The sequence below is a fragment of the Oryzias latipes genome, chromosome 12 (genome assembly GCF_053564925.1).
Source record: "Oryzias latipes strain Hd-rR chromosome 12, Olatipes_Hd-rR_3.1".
Lineage (NCBI taxonomy): Eukaryota > Metazoa > Chordata > Actinopteri > Beloniformes > Adrianichthyidae > Oryzias > Oryzias latipes.
The window spans coordinates 19578490-19600132 of record NC_136248.1 but is presented as its reverse complement, the minus strand read 5'-3'; the positions used below and the strand labels follow the sequence as shown (position 1 = coordinate 19600132).

Here is a 21643-nt window from a genome sequence, read left to right as displayed (position 1 = left end):
GGATGTATTAGAAATATCTCATTTAGTCTCACATAACTGCTCTCCTGAAGATGCACCTGCGTTCTCTCTCATGCATTTCTCTTCTCTCTCTTGTCTGTCTTAGCAGTAAACATTCTTCATTTTTTTCCTCCTCCTCACTCCTTCCCCTCCGTTTCCTTCTCACTGTCTCTCAGTGTCAGTTGGCGCTATCCAACGACAGCTGACATGTGGCAATTTCCTTTCGTTAATGACAAATGTGGCAATTACCTCTCTGGGTGTTTTGCTGCCAATCAGACACTAACAAGCTGCTGCTGTATCTGTTTGTATGTAAGAGTTTGTCTGTGAGTGAGAGCTTTGGGCCTGTTTGTATGAAAGGGCTGCTGCATGTGCTGCAGTGATGTGAATGGAAACACACCCTGTTCCATTATCAAGATTAAAATGCCACGATATTGTAAAAGTTTTAGAAAAAACTCAGTAAATGTAACGTTAGGTTTAATAAAAATCTGTCATAAACTTATTTTGGAACAATAGCTAATTATTTGGGCTTTTTTTGGCTCAGTTTCAGCTTCTGAACAATGACTCAGACCTTAACTTCAGCCCAAGACATGAAAACCTAAATAATCATTCTTCCATCATGTCTGGTTTGAAATGTTTTTGTTTTGACAAATATCAGCACTAAGCATCATTACTTTGACTCTAAATGTCTGTTTATCTTAAAGTTTATAACAGAAATGTTCAAGTCTTTAGACTTTGGGGCTTAAACATTTACTCTTCTAAATAATCTTTGTAACCTCGTTAAAATAATAATTTGACCCAATTAGACTGCATATTAATAAGCTTCAGTTTTTATTGTTGTTTATCTACCACAATATTAACTTAATGCTAAATCCTTTAAGAAATAGGCTATTTCTAAAAAAATTCTGATGTTTTATTACTTTGAACAAAATTTGAACAATTTGCTTTTCTTTTTCGAATAACTTTTAATCTGTCATGTTTCATACTTGTTTGTAGATTTGTATTTATCATTTCATCTTTGTTTTGATGATGGATAAAATGTTCGTTTCACTTTTTCCCATTTATTGTTTTTTTTTTTACCATTTTCTATTTCTTGTCACTCCATCTGCCTCCCACTCCTCCATCTGCACTGAAAAGCTCTTTTGTTCAAACTTTAATTACCTTTTCCTATAAAAGCGCTTTTGACGTCTGAACGCAGCACGTTCGGAAGGGCTGCAACCATTATTGGTGCAACGCTGCCTCTTTTTATATCAACTGTCAATCTCCATTTGGAGAGCAAACCTTTCACATGTAAAGCTTTCTTTCACCAGTCCCTTGTGTTTTGTGCACACTGACACAGGGACTGAAAAGCAAACAATTGCTATGTAAAAAATGTAATTGCTTCTGTTATTTACATCATCTTAACTTGACTGATTTTTACATTTTTACATCTATAGGAGCTGAAGACATGAAAAGTATTTTTGCAAAATACATTTTTTACATTTATTTTATAACACTCAAAGGTGCTTCATTCCACTTTACCACACTTTTTAGTCTTTTTTCTTAAAATTCACTTGTATGTAATGCACATAAAACAATCACATTTTTTTAAGATAAGGACTTCAAGGATAAAATCTGAAGCTTTAGGTTAATCTGCAAAAAATACGACAGACTTTCCACTACTACTTCAACACTGATCCATGTTATAGGATTATAAAAAGACTAATTTAATGGTGCCGAGGTGACAGATTATATTAAATGACTGCCAAAAGTGGCAAGAGCAACTAAAGAAGTCAAATCCTAAAACGTTGGACAGTGGACGTGGACAGTTTTTAACTTTAGCATGCTTTTGCTGAAGTGTTTTTTGCCTTTGTGATTAAAAATTGAGGCAGACAGATTGAAGTTAATGACTTTAACAATGACATTTCTATAAACAAGAGGAAAAAAATCCTGGCACAGTAAGAAAAAAACACCCTGTTCATTTTATCCTTTCCTAAGCAATACTGTTTTTTTCATAGTTTTGAAAGAAGCTGAAGATTTTTTAATGTATTTTCTGTAAATGACAAGTAATAGTTCTAGCTTGGAGAATTTTAAACTTTCCTTTCTGGTGAGCTAAACAGCATTTTTTTTTTGCCTCATTACCTTTTTCTTTAATATTACTGGCATCACAAGTGTACATCGTTACTCTAGAGTTCAATCATTTTGTTCTTATCCAAACTGATGTTTTAATATTTATTTTTGCCTCATTGACATGTAGTTTTCCTAAGGCTGTGCAGATGTTTATTCACAGCACCTTGACTTTTCTTTTCATTTTGCATGTGGAAATGCTCACGCTTTAATAACTAAGCATTGCCTCAAGTCCTAAAATGATTTTCTTCTATTAAAGGAAAAGTGATGTACACTGAGAATTATTCAGATTATTTTCTTACCACATGTTTCCTCCAAAGAAAAATACTTCATCCTTCTCATTTCTGGTTTGCAATACAAACTGGGCAGATTCTTTGCAGTTTTTTCATTTACTTTATTTGTTTTTTCTTGTATGTGGTCACATGATTTACCACAGCATTTTTTCTGATGTTTATTTCATCTATGATCTGATTATACAAGCTTTTCTGTCATTAGGCAGGAGTTGCATCAATTTTTTTGAAAAAGCGGTACTAGCATTTTTTTTTAGTCAAGAAAAAAATCAAAACTTTTTTTGATTTGCTTGATTAATGAGAAGCTACCTAATGTATTGGCACAAGCTTGTATCTCTGTTGTATTCTTCAATCGTTAAATGACTTTCTAATTCCTTTTTTGTTGTGTTTTGGTTTCACTATAACATTATGTACTGTCCTGTTTTTCTTATTATTTATTGCTATAATAAAAAAGAATTCTGTTGATAGAGATTACATTTTTTTTAAACTCTAACACTTGTTGATTCTGCTTTAAAGTCAGATCTATGCGAGTACTCTCTTTAAATCATTCAGAAATTTATAGATAAACCTAATTTGCAACTTGAACACCTGAAGGTTTAATGCGTGTCTTATACATTGCTAGAAAAAGACCAAGCTGCACGAAATTGCATTCTTTTTTCAAGTTAGAAAGGGATTTCAGACTCAGCTGGTGATGGAAGTGTGCCGTAAGAGCCCCAGTTCCATGAAGTTGGTTCAGCTGATGCATGTTTACAAAGGAAATCAGTCATAAACACCAAGTCTGCATAGAGAATCCACCAAGAGTTTTATTGTAAAGCTCTGCGTTTATTTAGTTTCCACAGTGTTTGCTCAGACATTAGTTTGTCGTGGGGATCAGTGCGTTATGAGATGTGTTATATGACGTAAATCTACATTTTGGGAAATTTTAGGTGAGAAACAACTATGAGGTAAAAAAAAGCAACCCTTCCATCTTCACGTCTTTAGTGTGTTCCCGCTGGGTAAGAAGAGCAGGGAGTCTTTTAAAAAAATGATCTGTTATCTCAAAGTACAAAAGATATGGGTGAAGCTGCAACACACAATACCCAGCAGACATCACCAACCTTTCATGAACAACAGGTTGTTCTAATAACTGTCACCTTTTGTGGTATATCACACACTGCACAATGTCTTAGTGGTTGTTTTGTCTTGGAAGGACTCATATCTGGTTATTGCCCCACTTTTCAAGATTCTTTATCTTTCCTGAAATAGAGCCTTTAGAAACTCCCAGTTATCTTTGCCTACAGTCCTCCTTTGTGTCTTATCTCCCATCAAGCCCTGCTCCTCATGGACTTCCACAATAAACAGGAAGTTTTCTCTGTTTGTTCATCACCGGACAGTCGCTTTGAAGAAAACCCAAGAAACAGGAAATATTTTTGAATCAAAGGGGGAGCAGAGAGTGTGAGATGTTATTCTTTTCAAAAGCAGAGACTTTTACACCCCTGCAAAAGAGCAAGGGATCTGGTGTATTACAGTCAAATAAAGGCTGCAAATGATACCCTGTTCTGCTGCAAGTTCAATACCGGCTTGATTTAAAGAAATGAAACTCATCAGAGAAGGTCAGAGAGCTTTTCGGCTCTCGCAGACATGGAGAGTCTACCTTCCTGCGCTGTCTGACAAAGCTGCTTTTTCTGTAGTGCTTTGTTCTAGAGGAGAATAAAAAGAGCATGATGGCTATTGACGTTTTTGTAGCAGGGGCTTTGAGATGTAAACAGCTTTGCTCTGATGCAGGCACTCAATGTTGTTGCATGAGAGAAAAACTTTAGCTGTTTAAATGCCTAAACACATTGTTGTTTTGTTTTTTCTGCAGTTTAACAAGCTTCTATCTGCTTTCACTCTCCTTTCTTAGGTGGAGTGGCTGAAGAACGACGAGATTATTGATCCCGCAGAAGACAGGAACTTTTACATCACGATCGACCACAACCTGATAATCAAACAGGCCCGTCTCTCTGATACCGCCAACTATACATGTGTGGCAAAGAATATCGTGGCCAAGAGATACAGCACCACCGCAACGGTTATCGTTTATGGTAAAACCTCATAATGCAAACTCGTCTAAGCTCAGGTTCAGCGCAGCTTCATCAGCAAATATCCTTCCTTCTTATCATCCATATGACAGGCGTGTGAAGTCACATATAAGTTTGGTGTCGAGGTCGTCTGAAGTTGAGATAAAAACTATTTCAAAGTTACAGTGCATAAAGCAGATCTGTCTGTCACCCATAGCGTTTTCCATTTTCCTCATTTTGCTTCTGCCGGAAGGTGTGTGAGCAGCGGAAGACTTACCGTTTTTATTTTTGTGAAGTGCATGAGAGGTGCTGATGTAGCAGAGTTAAACTTGAAGAGCCCCCCACTGTGGTTTCACACAGACTCAGCCACTGTCTCCTCCACATCAACCAGCCTGACTGTTACTGCAACAGCAGGGCTGTGAAGTGAAACTTTGACGCCCGCTGGAGGCTTCTCCATACAGAACAAATGAAACCTGCAGCACTTCTGATCCCAAATCAACATCATTATTACTATTAAAAAAACATGGCTTACAAAAATGTACAGCTTTAATTCTAATGTACTTTTAGGAGTTGAGTAAAATACTTTACACTGAGTACAGTTGAGGTTAGCAGATGCACAAGTAGCACAATGATGCTGAAAAGTGATGGCAACACCACTTAACACACAATTCAAGAGTTGCAGGAGGTTTAACCTCTTTAGTGGGAATTTGTTTTGTTTGTTTCCCATTTCAAAACTTGTGTGCAAATAGAACATAATGTGACCATTTGGGGATCGCTGTGAGGACGATGTAGAAATATAACAGTAAAGATTTCAGGCACAAGTGTCTCTACAAGACTTTCATGTCACTTACATAGTCTGTTAGGATTAAGCATCAAAAAAGAGCTTTGATGTCTGCTCAGTTTTTTTTAGTTCCCATTTGGAAGACGGGACACTCGCACATTAAAGTGCAGTTGTGCTGCATGTGAAGGCATTCATACTGGCCCACACAGCAGTGTGAGAAAGCCCAAAGGATGATGGAGAGTTGTCTGTGATACCACTGATGAAATAACAGAAAAAAGAGAGATAGACTGTGTGTTTCCAGCTAGAACCACATCAAGGACACTGGAAACAGGAGCTGCTAACAAAAACACAAGCCATGGAGAGACAATGAGTGGAAAGAAGCTTGAGCTTTAATCCACGGAGGACAGAGAGCATACGGTGAAAAAAAAACACAGATGTTGAGCTTTGGCCAACTTCTTCACAAGCTCAGTATTTTCACTCATAAGCATGTCACATTTGGAAGTTGGAGGCTTGGAGGGGCCCTGTTACACCATCTGAAATGCCACAGACTTGTTCTCAGCCACAAGCCCTGGTGTCACTCTGCACTGGATTTAGTCACTGACAGAGATGGATGAGAGAGGGAAGAGAAGCATTAGGGGGAATCAGTGAATGGAAAATGCACCAATCTGACCACGATTTACAGTCTGGCTGCACCTCCAAGTAATGACCTGAGATGTCAGGGTGGAAACACACAAACTCCACAGTAAATACAAACTGTTTCTGCACAAATCGACATGTCTAGGAGATTCTAGTTAAGGAAACTTCTACTGAATGGCTATCGACTGAAATTGGAGATCATTTGTCAGGCTCTTTACTCATTTCTTTTCACAATTTTAAAGGAAATGAACATTACAGCATTTAAAAGTGTGTTTAAATTTTTTGTAGTGAATGGTGGGTGGTCAACATGGACGGAGTGGTCAGTGTGCAACAGCCGTTGTGGTCGTGGTTACCAGAAACGCACTCGCAGCTGTACCAACCCTGCGCCTCTCAACGGTGGTGCCATCTGTGATGGGCAAGGCATCCAGAAACTGCCCTGTAATCCTCTCTGCCCAGGTATGCAGTGATGTGACAGGATGTCCTTTTATTGGGGGTTATGGGTTTAGATGCACAGCAACTACCTCCCTCAAATGTTTCAGTTCTACATGTGCATATTTGTTAGTGCCTCCATGCTCATGTGTCTCCAATCTCACTGCCTCAAACCACTGTCCTAATCCACTCACTCATTTGTCTCCATCTTCTCAATCCCTACTGTGTGTCCTGCTGGTGGTGTGATAGTGGATGGCCTGTGGACAGAGTGGAGTAAGTGGTCGACATGTGGGACAGAGTGCACCCACTGGAGGAGGAGAGATTGCGGCGCACCGGCTCCCAAAAATGGAGGGAAGGACTGTGAGGGCACGGTGCTCCAGTCTAAGAACTGCACCGATGGGCTGTGCATGCAGAGTGAGTACCTCCTAATCCTCTGCTACTGTCTCTGACCTGCCGAGCAGAGAAATCTCTTCACCCTTTGACCAGGGGTTTGACTGCTCTCTTTTTCATCACCATGCTGTGTTTTAAAGCTGAACACATCGCTCTCGCCCTGTCTGCCACTCAAGTTTGTTCACTTTGTCTTCCATACTTAAACTTTTTATGATTTCTCCTGCTCCAGAAATAGGGGTGTAATGATTCATTTTAACAAGGATTAGATTCCTATTATAATTTGTGGTTACTGATACGATTCATAGTGGAAATTGTTTCGTTTTGAATGATCTGATTCACTGACTAAAGACGGATCCAGGACATCTTTAGCCAAAAATTAAATCAGTGTGACTCAGAGATAAATACCTGGGTACTGAACAGTGGAGGTGAAGTTTTCCAGATTCCTTGTATTTCTTACAACATAATTAAGTGTAAAGTAAATATGTGTACAAATAAACAAGAAAACAAGAATCAAAAACATTCACATTTTAGTTTCATAAAGTTCAGCCCAAAACAGAACATTTTTAGAACATTCTACCACACTATATGGTCACATTTCTTTGCAAATATAATAATATTTCAACACATTGGACTGGAATGATGGTTTAATCATATTTTGCCTCCATCACATATTGTGTTTTTTCCGCTGTGATGCACTTGGTCGTTTTTACGTTAATGTAAAACAATCCAAAAGGCATTTTCCAATACTGATTAAATTGATTTTTTTTTATTTTGAAAAAATTCTCCAATGGTATAGGTCGATTTGATTAACAACTTGTGTCAGACAAATTAATTTGGTTAGATTACAGGAATTTCAATCGACTGATTAAGTTGATTAATTGTTACACCTCTGACCAGAAAATGACATCTCGATTTTTTTAAACTGCTAAGATTGTATATCAATGTGCCACCTGAAGATTTAAATCATTATAATATTAAAAGGCAACAGAGCATATTTCAATACATCCATAGTCATGTGCTCACTAGCTGATACTCCACAATATCTTCAAAGGACATGAAAAATGCTTGTTTTATTGGTTGTGGTTGTTATGCAGCCAGAAACGATTTTGCGGAACTGTTCTGCGCTCCTCTCCCTGCATGTTGAATATAACCACACAGTTCATTTAATCTGAAAGCCATGTCTTTATTTTTTAATGTGTTCATAGATGCTTTGATGTGTTTGTGTTTACTGCTCTGTTAACTGGTTAAGTATTTAAAACCCTCCCAAACGTCATCCACCAGCACAAGCTTCGGGCTTGTCTGAGGACAAGAAGGAGAGGATTAAAAGCAAAGAGCTGCAACTATTGCACAGTAACCGAGTTAAACTCTGCCTAGTTTAATAAAATTCTTCTCCAATAAACATCTTTGGAGGTGTTAGACCTAATCACTGTCACAGGCCCTTCAGTCGAGTGTAAAATATATTACAGATGGTGATTGTGACACTAATGATATAACAGAGGCTCGGCTAGTAAACGTCTTAAATCTGATACAGCTGGCAAATGCTTTGTGCAGCTGATCTAAGCTGTGGCGGCGCACCGGATCAAGACCTGCTACCATCTGTGGAGTGTCAGTGCTATTGACATCTTATTGGTGATCAATATGTGCAGTAAGGGATCAGTTTTCTCCCTTTTGAAGTAAATTCCTGTATTTGCATTTACAAAGAATGTCAAATTGCTCAAAAATATGAAAGAAGTGGTTTAAAATATATGCTAATAGTACTTAAAAACATAATTTTATGGTTTTCTTCAAAATATGTGCGCCTCACACTTCCTTGCCCTTGTGCTCACCATTTTTCATGAAAGCATTAGTTGTCGGCGGATTGATGGCCAGTTTGCCGAGAATATAAAGCCATAATGATATGGATTCAGGATCATTTCAGGGATTGATTTTTTTTTTTCTTTTTTTGAGAAGCTAAGCGGGTGAAGCCACTTATGTCAATGCTAATGACCATTTCCACAAGCATTTAGGAGAACAGCCCATTATCTAAAAGCTCACGTTATGGCAAATATGATTGGGAATGGAAGTTGTGTGCAATCTGAACTCACCTTGGACCACTGATCTGCTCCCTCTAGTGCAGGGCTGAATCAGAGCAAACACACATCTTTGGATTCCGTTGCAGTTTGATCTTATTTTCGGTTGTTTGAATTTATTTAAATCATTTCAATTGCAATCCATCGCAGAAATCTGCCAAAAGAAATTTGATATGACCCCAGCCTGGAGGAGAAACCGGGTGCTTTCACTTGTAGAGACACAACTTACCTGAGACAAAAAGGAAAGAGTTGTTTTATAATGTACTTTGCAGCTTGTTTATCACATTTAGGCTGTCAGTGACTTTGGGGAGTTGGGTTTAACACTGTTAAGTACTTTTCAATGGATCTAGAAAGGTTGCACTTTTATAACTTCCTAACTTTTGATGAGTATAGTTTCTAGAGTTTGTTGAAGCTGACCTGTCTACATATTTTGCGCTCCCCATGTGATCTGTCTTCCTCCATGTTGTCTGAGTGTTTTGTAACCCTCCTCTCAGATTTGACATGTTCTTGACACATCGATCCGCAGAGAGGGGAACACAGACGCAGTTTATTGCTGCCAGATAAAAATGAACAATCTTGAGCTTCACTTCTGTTATTTGCTCAGTTGCCTCGAAGAAACAAACATTAACTCTGCTTGACTATTTTCACTTTGCATAAACTGACTGCTGAGAAGTTAACTTTCAACAGCTCTGAAATTTCAGATGACAAACCGTTTCCCCTAAAGCTAAAAAGAAATGAATCGGGTTAAAACTGAAACAAAGATTTCCTGTACTGGGATCTAGACTTCCTTCCCCGTTCTATGATGTCAGGAAAGAAAAATCTTTTTTCTTCCAAGGACTTTGATTTTTTTTTGTAGCTCGACCACTGAAGCATGCTTTTACTCTGGGTTTATTGTAGATTCAATCAGGATGTATAGAAACTCTACAGGATGGGTTCCACAGGGCCATCAGTTAGACTGGCCCTTACAGTCACCTCCCCTTTACTCCATCGCTGCATCCTCAATGCCTGATTGCATGCACCAACCCCATCTATCAAGCCATTGATTTTTTTGTCAGTCCACTTGTCTGCCTGTGGCGCTTTCCCTTTCCAATAAGGACTTCATTGTTTGTATAGTTGTTTATGGATGTCCCAGGGAGAATGAATATTATGTGGGATTGTGCACTCTCCCTGGTCGCTTGTGTGTCCTCGACTGTCTACTTGCAACAAAAGCTCTTAAAAGCCCAGTTGGGACCGGAAACCTTCTTCTCTGCGTGCTGCTCCAATCCCCAAAACACACGTGTCCAATTTTTCAAATCGCTGTCCCTCAGCCTTCATCCTCTCCCTGCTTTCCAAACATAATCATTCCTTTTATCTGGCTCACTAACCCCTCCGTCGCACCTTTGCAGTGACAGATGCAAGGCTGTAGGTTCTATTGACTCTGCTGGAGCCCACACTTTATCAGCACCTCCATTCCCCTAACCTGCCAGCATCCGTCCTGCTGCTGAGGCACTAAGCCCACTTGATGGATTGCACCACTCCCTCACAGAATGTCCACGTTTCACTTTGCTTTTCTCATTCATCTCTATACACCAAGCACTGATTTGGAGAGGAGGCTCCAAATCAAGAAAGATCACTTTCCCGTGTCATCGCTCTTGCTCATGAGTCTGTTTCTGTCTCATTTGTTGAGTTTGTTTTTCTGTTGGTAATTTGATTTTCATCATCCCTCTTCTTTCAACCCCCCCATCTCCCCATCACCTATCCTCACCCCATTCCTCACCTCTCCTGCTCTCTTCCCCATCCACAACCCTTTATTTTTTTAAGGTTCCTTGAATCCGAAGTCCTCTGAGGCGAAAGGGAAGAATGATTTGGGGAATTCATGTGAGTCATTTATTTTTTTGTCCTTTTATTTTATTATATTTGTTTTATTTCCACCATCACTCTCCTTGTTATTTCTACTAAGTGTTTTAGAAATATGCTATATTTGTTCAAATTTTCTGGATTTCCACCCACTCAAAGTGCTCCACAGACGGGAAATGGGGAACATTTAGAGCATTTTCAATGAAATTACAAAGTGTTACCGATTCTGAAAAAAAAAATTGGTTCCCTGCAAGCAGCTGACTGGCAGTCTGCAATAAAAGTAAATAATGCATGCCCACATAGAGCAGTATTTCAGAATCTGCTCTGCATCCTAACAACAACATTTTGTGTCAGATATTCTGTTTTATTCTATTAAAGGGGAACTTTGAGGAGCAATGCAAAAAAGAGAAAGAAAGAATGGCTGCACTGGGTTAAAATGTAAAGTGGAATTAAGGAAAAAGTAGTCTGTTAAGAGAGATCCTGTTAAATTTAACACAATTTCACATCTTTTGGTTAAATATTTGAAAATTCAGGAGGGTTTTTGCAGAAAATCTGACAACAAATGGTCAACCTTTTCATATGAGTGTAATCTTTTGAATCTATCCAATCGATTCTAAACATCACGTGTTTACATGTTTTTCACAAAGCAGTCTTTAAGTCTCAGTTATTCTGTAAATTTCTCCCTCCTTTTGTGAATCTTTTGGTTCTCAGAGCAAGCAGATTCCTCTGTGATCATTTTTGTACCTCTCTTTTTCTGATAATGGCTCATGTTCAAAGGAATATATTAATCTTGGTGATGCATTTTAATGCACACACTTAACAGGTTGCTGCCTTCTTCATCAAAGCTTGAATAGAAGATGGCTCGACTGAGGGGATGTGTGTTAAATAACTGCAGAGATGCTTGGCGCAGGGAGCAGAGTAAAATTACATTTTTAGACTTTCATCATTGGCTCCCTGCTCAATTTCCTGTTTGTTCGTGTGCTAAAGGAAAAATCAGAGGACCAACATTTATTGCACGAGGGTGCATCTTTGATGTGATGTCCCAGTCAAATCTGGATAGAGGTGTCCCTGCTACATTTTAAATTCCAAGAGATTGAAGGAAGTAAAGTCTGTGCAATTAAAGACCTGCAGCAAAAACTTTACCTAGTGCTTGAGTACTCTTTGTAATTCACTGTGTCTGCTGTAGGCGAAAGGAAATCAAGGTCAAGCTTTAATTTACTTCAGTCTTCAGCAGCAAAAGAAAAAAAAATATTCTGTAAAAATGCTGAATGGAGCTCTTTATTGAATTTCAATCCTGTTTTGAAATAAACATTGAATTAAATATGGGTGGAGGGGGTGGAGCTGGGGAGCAAGTTTGTTTTTATCTAGTTTCTGACTCTGTCTTGTCAAAAAAATCACTACTGATGCTTCTGCTTTCTTTCCTGCTCTTTGTTGAAACTGACAGAGGATACACATGAATGCCATCTGCAACCAAGAGACACAAGGCTAATTTACACAAATCCTCAGCCATCATGTGTCTTCAATTCAATAGATTTATGGGTGATACTGCCATCTGCTGCAGAGTCTGTGTAATTTACATACTCATCTTAAAACGGGGACAATCTGGCCTTTTTTAAATGCCTTTGTTCTCTTTCAAACAAGTGTGCATTTGCATCCTTTGGGCTCTTGAATGATCTCAAGCAACACTGCACTCCTGTCGAACAATGTACATGTACATGCTCCCACAAGCCCCGCAGTGTTTCATTACCTTGAAAGAAGTGTGTTTTTTCCCCATTTGTCAACTGGTGACACTGAAGGACATTCTTTATCAGGCATCACAGAGAGTTCAGACTGTCAGACGGCATCTTTTAAAGGCCGGATCTTTAATGAGTGCCTGTTGGAGTCTGGGCTTCTAGCAGACACATGTATCTATCCATGCCAGGCACGCTAATCACAGAGGTTTCTCCAGCTGGAAGGTGGAAAGAAAAACTCTGGGTGGCAGGCAGAGATGAAAGACAATTTTGAGAAATCCAAGCTATGCCTAGATCTTATCTGCTATGTGTAAGAACAAAGAAGGACAGGCTCTGAACTCCAACATGGAGCTCGGTAATTTGAGCGATGAAGCCATTAACATCTCTGTCCTCACAACTTTTGATCTCGATCTGAAAAGAGACGCTGGGTTACACTGGAGCGCCCGTGTTTATTAGCTGTGCTTCTTCTTCAGATTTTATCATCTGTATTTTGTTGCTAATTGTTGTCTTTGTGGGTCATTGTTTACAGCCTCCACATAAAACAGCACAGCTTCTGAGAAATATGAAGACACAGCTTTGCAAACTGCAGAATGAACTCTCCGTATTAAATTCAGAGTCTTCAGATCTCAGTTTGGAGATGATGCCAATGTGTTGGTCACTGCATCACATTTTAGGCTGAAATGTCAGTGTCCGACTGTTTGTGCTGCACTTCAAGCATTGGTTATCCTTTTTAAGACACGCTCTGTCTCGCTGATGTAAACAGATAGCATTTTTCCAAGACTTATTTTCTTTCATTGTGTCTCTTTTCCATTTTCTCCCCCAGTGGCTCCCAGTACAGACGATGTAGCTCTATATGTGGGGATCGTCATCGCGGTGATCATGTGCCTGGTTATCTCTGTCGTCGTGGCACTCTTTGTCTACAGGAGGAACCACCGGGACTTCAGCTCCGACATCCTAGACTCCTCCGCCCTCAATGGAGGTTTCCAGCCAGTTAGCATCAAGACTGCCCGCAAAGGTTGGGAGAGTGAAAGATTTGTGTGTCTAATGATTATTTCACACTTTTTTTTAGCTCCCCCAGGTAATGTTAGAAATAGAAGATGTTTTCTCAATTTAATTTCGACAAAAATATCAATGTACAGATGTATTGCATCAAAAGTGGTGTAGTTTTAAGAAGTTTAAATTTTACTGTAGCTAAAAGATTATAAAATGTGGACTAATTAATTTGGAAACATCTGTCTAAATTATCAAAAATAGTTAAAATAATTGCAGCAACAAAGCTTGATGTGATTTTAGATTTCACTTAACCCTTGTGCTATCCTAGGCACTTTACCATTGGGAGTTGGGTCATCTAGACCCACTAGCCAGTGCGCTGAACCTTTTTCTTCAATGATTTGTGATTCTCACTGGTGCCCATGGATTACATGAAATCTTTCCACTTATATCCACCTTTGTTATGGTAGGGAGAACACGTCAATGCAAGGGTGGGATCATCTAAGACGGCACAAGGGTTAAACAGGAAATAATTGGCTGAGATTTTGCTTCAATTTTTGTTTTAAGGTTTTTCTTTTATTGTACTGAGGGACTATAGAAATCTTTCTTTCTGTTTTAGTCTGTTGTAAAACAGGAAACTGATTTCCTCTCCAGAAGTACTTTTTTAATGGAAGCTTTAATCCTTTCCCGTTGGTTTTTGCTAATTTGCAACGAACCCCTTAAATCCCGGACTCTACTTAATTTAGCATCACCTTGAACGGAAAAAACAATAAAGAACATTTTTTATATAATTCAGGCATGAAGGGGTTAATGCACAATTGTAACTTTAAGTAGCTTTAAACAGCATCCTGAACAGCTGAAACACAAAAAACTGGAATATGCAGTAGTTTCAGAAACCTCTTTGTCATAAGAGGACTCAATTTACTTAAATTGGCAACCTGTGCCAATAACCTGTTAAGAAATATTGGGTTGAGTCGCTCCAGCAGCAAACATGTTACCAGTTATCATGTTACCATCAGTTACCATCTTCATGTGGGTGAAGGGCCAAAAAGTCTCAAATTCTGGTGATGAAAAACCAAACTATGCCCGACCATTAAAATGTAGTCAGGCCAGCTTCTGTTTGGCATATTTAGCTGTAATTAGATTTAGCGATGATGCTCCTGATGAGGAAGGGTATGAAGACATCAGGGAAGCAGAATTAGCACCATGAAAATCCCCTAATTCATTAAAATCTTAAATGAAGGACTGCATGGACAGGAGGGGAACATTGATGCTTTAAGGATGGTTTTGTCTGCTTAAACAGCAGCTTTAAATTCAGTAAATTGAAGAGTTCTGTATTTTTTTTTTACAATTCTTTGCATTTAATTTTGCCAAAGGAAAACAAAGAAAAATACAGCAAAATCTAAACTTTCATTACTTTATTTTCCATTTCAAATCTCATCCCACAGTTCATCAGCTTTTGCTGTTTTTCGGAGCAAAATATTTTCTTAGAAATCCCTTTCATCATATAGATGTTAAACATTCATTTCAAAGCCTTCTTACTGTGTGTATTCCATGTTAGTGATGCCATCTGTTCCTGATGGATCCCAGCTGCACCTGTAATTCCTCTGAAGGAGTTAACCTTCTGGTCTTGATGGGTCTTTTCTAATGAGTGAAAACAGAAGAATTATCCAAGCTGCAGCTTTGCTAATTGGTACCAAAAGTTTTTTAACCTTCTTGTTCTCGTCTCTTTTTCTCTTACAGCTGATCTCTTAACTGCACCACCTGACTTGACCTCAGCGGCCGCCTTATACCGCGGCCCAGTTTACGCCCTCCATGACGTGGCGGACAAAATCCCCATGACAAACTCTCCTCTTCTGGAGCCTCTACCCAACCTGAAGATTAAGGTTTACAACTCCTCAGGTTTAGTGACCCCACAGGATGACCTAGGTGGAGAATTTTCCTCCAAACTGTCGCCTAAGCTACCACACTGCCTGCTAGACAACAGCGACAGCACGATGGGCCGTCGCACACAGAGCCAGACTTTGCTACGCACAAGAGATCCATCTTGCACTGCTTTGGGCTCCTTCAGCTCCCAGGGTGGACAACTTATTGTGCCTAACTCAGGTGGGGTGCTAAACAGTGTAACAAACACTAGGTTAAACAATTTGAATAACTTAACGGTTTTTCTAACGTCTGAAATCTTTTTCATCAATTAATCAGCTGTGTTTTTCTTTTTTAATACAAACACATAATTCCCCCACTGCAAAAGCAGTCCACCTTAAAAAGAAAAAGTCCAAAGTAAATTCACAATGTAAATTCAGATCTTTGTCCATAAATCCATCCAAATAGAGCAAAAGCTAAAACAAAATTTGGTATGCCAAATTGATACCAAGGTGACTTTGTCACATCAGTGAGAAATACGCCTTTTTACATTTGCATTGTGACATTTGTTAATTATTTTCAGTATCAATCTTTTTGAAGATGCATGTGTGTATATGTGGACGTGTATGTTCAGAGCAATGCTGACATCTGCTACCAGCTTCTCTTTTGCTCCTCAAGGTTTGCTCTTGTTTCAGCTCTAGCATGCTGGTGATAACGACTGCAGGTCAAAATGTTTTCCCGGAAAGGTCACATAAATGAAAAGAAAATCTGTAATAAGCCATCTGCCTGGAAACAATAAGGATGCCCCTGTCCGTGCTTCAGGATATTACAGCTGGTGCTAGATTAGATTGGCTTCATTGTCAGATCAATCCCAACCGCAAAGCACCCACTGCATCCCCTTAGTTTATCAATCTACAATCAGCAGGAAGTATCTGACACCTACCACAAGATGTCACCTAAAAAGAAAATGTATGCAGAAATTTAAAATAAATTCTGAGATGTCTGTAAAAAAATAACTTGAAAAATGTCGAGAATGGCATCTTGACTATAGGTACTATTGTGCAGAAACCTCCAATGACAAAAATAGATTTGTAGACATAGATTTTTCTCTTAATTATTATAATTGTAAAAAGGAAATAGTTGACTTTTTAAGTTTGCTATGCAAGCACAACATTTACCCTTCTTTCATAAATGTCTCGAGCGTAAAAAAGCAAAATATCTCTCACATTGAATCAAAGTTTCCTTTTGTTCTGATTATAGAAGAAAAAAACAGCTGCAGACGTTATGTAGAGATGCCACAAGAAGGACCTGGTGGAAACTTGTTTGGTTTCAATTGTTCTGATCATAGAGTGGAAGTCTTTTAATCATCTATTTCCAGACTCGAAGGCATATTCTTTTCTTTTTCAAAAACCATAGAAATGTTTTTTGATTTTTTTTATAATGGCATTGGACTACATACAGTAAAGTGAAAGAAAGTTATTTTGTTATTGGATCTTATATCAAACCACTCATCACAAGTTTAAACTTTAATAGGTATTGGACATATTTACTTGTACAATGTTAATTGATAAAGTAAGTTTAGCACTTTGTTTTATTGTGAAGTGAAAATTAGTTATTATTTTCCACTGCAGACCACAGCTCCTGAGCTGCATCTGTTACAATTCTACCTTCTTCACTAGCAAACATGGAAACAGATGTGTCTTTGAAGTATTGTGCACAGCCATGTGCAACTTATCAGCATATCAACTGTGCAAAGTGTGACAAGAGTTGATGGATACCTAGGGGTGACTGCACTAGAGAAGCTGAAGTAAGAGGTGTTCTAGTTTCAGGCGGCTTACATTAGCCATGCTGTCTTCACCTAAAATATGTGCGGGCTGTAAATGACATGCCACAGATGCATGTCGATAGGCAGAGACAAACTAGCTGTGACATTAAAGGATACACGGGCTTCTCACATTTCTTCATATTTTTTTGATACCTGGGAAATGTTCTCAGCTGCTGGTTGAGCTCCGTCATCTCATCAGGTTACATAGGCAAAAGAGGAGGGAAGTACATTTGATATTTGATCTCTTTGTGAGTCTAGGTAATGAAATATTTTGTGGTAATGTCAGCGTGACTGGTATTTTGCATTTTGAAATGCATTTTTTTTCACTGATTTAGCGTTTGGAGTGGCGCTGAGTGTCAGGCGTCCCAGTGGCAAAGTTGCGATTGGCTCACTGGTTTGCTGTCTGTCACTTTTTTAAAAGTCAAGGACATCAGAAATCAATGAGCTATTGAAACATTTCCCTCCCGAAGGAAAAGCATGTAGTGTGTTTATTCATGAGGGAATTTGTGGTATACGTTTCCTAAAATAATATTATTAAAAACACATATCTGACAGGACATCATATCAAATCAATGTGAGATGGAGAAATGTAAATCATGTTGGCTTCCACAATACTGGGAATGTGATGAAGAGGTGAGAAATCATTGATTCTGGAAATGATATGCTGCATCATTTTCAGGTTCGTACAGGAAAAAGGCAATAAAGTGTAGCAGTAGTTTTATGAGCAAGTAAAGGTCATTGCCATTATTACTCCAAGACAGATAACAATCAGCTTTCTGTGAGTTCTCCAATCATTCTTCCCTTTTTTCATGCAGATGAAAAATGAAATTGGTGTAGGAATATCACTCTGGTGAAGTTGTGGCTGGTATTTTGACACAGCATGCAGCAGTTGATCCGGTGCAGTCTTTCATGTGACTTAAACCTGGTGCCTAGTTTGATTTAACAAAAGTGGTGAAACAATCCTGTTATAGACACTTGCACCTGGATGCTGTTTCACGTCCCATTCAACAATGAAAGGATTTTTGAGTCTTCTTGACAATCAAAAGTCCCCCACAAGCATGTATCAAACTCTAACATGCGCAATAAACGTTCCGTGTGCACAACTCGGTCATCACGAGTGCACATTGAATGTTCCATGTCCAAATTCATTCACCACTCCTCTACTCTCGTGGAACTACTCCTTCGCGCTGGTGGAAGTATTCCTGTGCTCGTGTAACAACTCTGGCGTGAATTTGACTCCATACATGGCCGCTTGAACGCGTGATGCTGAGGGCGGTGTGAACATAGCTTTAGCCAAACTGGATAAAGTGCCAAGCTTTAACCCTTGTTGCTATCTTAGATGACCCCATCCTTACATTGACGTGTTCTCCCTACCATGACAAAGATGGATAAAGGTGGAAAGATTTCATGTAATCCATGGACACCAGTGAAGATCACAAATCATTGAAGAAAAAAGATTCAGAGCACTGTCTAGTGGGTCTAGATGACCCCACTCCCAATGTTAAAGTGCCTAGGATAGCACTAGGGTTATGAATGTATTGCTCTACCTGCAGAGCAGCAGAAATATATTCATTTGTTTTGACCTAGAATATGGTAAAAACAACAACAATATCATTCACAAACAAGTAGGGGGTAATTTGGATAGGAGATGCTGCTGAAAATCTGTCAGTCAGATGTCAAATTGTCAGAAAACTCATAAAAAACAATATTGTAGTTACCTCTCAGAATATCACTTGATCCAAAATGTAATCTGTATCTGGAAGACTGTTTGCATGTAAATGTAGTCAATGTGCCATTTGCAATGATATGCAGTTGATTTTTGTGCCTCTGTTGTTTTGTGCTCCTCAGGGGTGAGTCTGCTAATTCCAGCAGGAGCCGTTCCTCAGGGTAGAGTCTATGAGATGTATGTGACAGTTCAGAGAAAGGAGAACCTGAGGTACCTGTCTGCTGCATCAACAACTCAGAAACCAAGTTTTGCCCCTTTTGTTGTCACATACACACCTGTACTGTTTTCACACTTTCAGTTTACAGCACTTTTATTATAATTTTTTTGCATACAGGCCTTCGGTGGAAGATGGACAAACAGTTCTGAGCCCTGTGGTGAGTTGTGGGCCTCCGGGTGCTCTGCTTACTCGACCTGTCGTCATCACGATGCACCACTGCGCCGTGTGTGATGGACAGCAAGACTGGCTGATCCAGCTCAAGAGTCAGTCACAACAGAACCAGTGGGAGGTAAGATGTGGGATTCATTATGCGTGCTGTGGTAAAGTTTAATCTAATGCCTGTCGGTGAAGTAAAGTTTTAAAATCTGCTTCTGACAGGAATAAAAAGAGTTGCTTCACAAATTGACTTAATAGCAGAAAAAGGTTAATGAGGCGAGTGAAAGGAATCCATTGAATTATCTTTATTTACAAAGTGCCAGTTCACAATCAAAGTTGTCTCAAAGAGTAAGAGAAAAAACAAAAACATCAACATTAAGTTTTGTGAATTACAAATGTTAGAATACAATTTAATTCAGATCATTTTAGTAAGGCCAGATTATCCTAATTGTACACTAATAAATGACCAGCAGATTACGTTTTTGATCTAACCTCTGTAAACCTCTTTCTAACTAAGCAAAAAGCAACAATAGAGATGGAAGATTTAGGAAGAAATTCCAGCACAAGCAGACTCCTTAAGACCATTTGCCGTGACTAGCTGGGGTCGGTTCCTCTCCTTTTCTCTCCCCTCATTCTGTTCTACTCATCTACTCATATTAGATGATCTCTCTTTTCTAAAAGTTGTAACCCTTGTGCAATCTTAGATGACCCCACCCTTACATTGACGTGTTCTCCCTACCATGACAAAGGTGGATGATCACAAATCATTGAAGAAAAAAGGTTCAGCGCACTGTCTAGTGGGGTCCAGATGACCCAACTCCCAACGTTAAAGTGCCTAGGATAGCACAAGAGTTAAAAAAGAAGACGCAAAGGCAAGAGGGAAACCGTCTAAACATGAAGCTATGATAAATGCCCCATTAGATATGCTTGTGTAAGCACAACTCAAAAAGTCTCTGCATTTCTGTCTGTGGGGTGATGTGGTGGAATAACATGGAAGAAAGTATGAAAATGAGTAAAAATGTAACACAATATAAACAACATAAAAATACACACAGAAAAATTTGGAAACATATAAATTAAATAACGACAAGCCTAATGAGACAATGTTGGACAATCAAGTTGTTTTGGTACTTTGATCCTTTTATTCTTTTAATTATTTTGTATTTATGTGAATGGTAATTACATGTTTAATGTGTACAAATGTATGCATAAAATTGAGTAAGATTGGGGAATGAATAACATTTTCCTTCTACCCACTCCTTTTTAAGCACTTTATCACTTATCGTGTTTATTTAACTATTTTATTTTGTGGCTGAAAATAAAAGGATACCAATCAATCAATCAATATTAAAAGTATCAAATATTTAAGTGTGAATGGTCATTGGTAATATCTTGCTTAGAAAAGCTGTTGCTAAGTCAGCAAACTGATATTTTTGATAATCTGTCTCTAAATTCAGATGGTTCTCTGAACTGTAGGTTGTGGTGCATTTGGGATCTCTACTATGTTCTCTTAATATCAACAAAATATTTTTATAGTTTGGGCATATACTAATATACTCATTCATGCAGCAATGTCAATGGAAAGTCCTGCCATGGTAGCAAAGGCTGGAGTCCACAGGCTTATGGCTTAAGTTGATAAAATCAAAATGTTTAATACTCCCCTTTCACAAAAGGTAAACCCCACAGCTTGGTATTAGTCAATATTCAACCTATGCTTCCTTCCAAGCTTTTCATTACACAGTGTCTTGACTAACTTTATTTTTAGGAAGTCTTTGAACAATTACTCCAGCTAATGTGGTGACTTACAGAGCAAACGAAATATATATATGTTCTGGGTGACATTGATGAATGACTTAAGAATTTCCAATAAAGCTCAGTGTAGACGGAGAATTTTTTTAAAAAGAAATAACTATTGATTAAATCTTTGACCCGTCAGAGTTACACATGGTAATATTTGCAATGACTCCAGCTCCCTTCATATGAGCCATCTTTCCCTGTGAGGCCAGCCTCTGTGCTGCAGGAGTAAAATATTGCTTTATGATGCGCTCTGTCAAAGTTTGTATTCGTCTATGCAGCATCATCAGGTGAGATGAGCCCCACAGAGGAAGCCATTCACAAATATTCATTCTGAAAATAATCATTTCATTGAGAGTGCTGAATTATTTCCCCACCGAGGTGCAAACTAATTCCCAGAGCCAAGTGTTGTAAAAATGAGGATGATGATGACAGCTGGTCTCCTGCTTTCAAGCAGAAAACAAGAATTCAAAATCAACCAATGAATGCAGTTTGAGGATAAGAGTAATACTTGGTTGTTTTGCTTGTGTGCATACTGTACATAAGCTAACTTCTCCACTGTGTTCCAATTATCCCTCAATAAGGAACCCCGGTACTGCTCCCCACAGGAGCAGTTAAAGAGTCTAATGATCTGCTAGAATACTGCTGTTAGACAGCCAGCTCACAATAAAACGCTGTAATTTCTCTTCTGTCTCTCATAATGCACTGAATTAATACCACTGTGCTGTGCAACATGTTTGGATTAGAAAGAGTGAGAGGACAGGCAAAGCTC

The 21643-nt window shown here is 38.7% G+C and overlaps 1 protein-coding gene across 5 annotated transcripts in view; it reads left to right on the top strand.

Annotated features, from left to right (window-relative positions):
- The window catches only part of unc5cb (unc-5 netrin receptor Cb), a 129222-nt gene that overhangs the window by 96313 nt on the left and 11266 nt on the right, over positions 1 to 21643 (top strand). For 2 of the 5 annotated variants that reach the window (XM_011481791.4, XM_078956275.1), the window contains exons 5-12: positions 4273 to 4453; positions 6135 to 6302; positions 6525 to 6689; positions 10535 to 10591; positions 13124 to 13315; positions 15034 to 15396; positions 18827 to 18914; positions 19039 to 19210. In XM_011481791.4, the coding sequence (XP_011480093.1) occupies positions 4273 to 4453; positions 6135 to 6302; positions 6525 to 6689; positions 10535 to 10591; positions 13124 to 13315; positions 15034 to 15396; positions 18827 to 18914; positions 19039 to 19210 (1386 nt within the window). The remainder of the gene's footprint in view (positions 1 to 4272; positions 4454 to 6134; positions 6303 to 6524; positions 6690 to 10534; positions 10592 to 13123; positions 13316 to 15033; positions 15397 to 18826; positions 18915 to 19038; positions 19211 to 21643) is intronic. The other 3 variants (XM_078956276.1, XM_011481792.4, XM_020707661.3) reach the window with 2 other exon arrangements.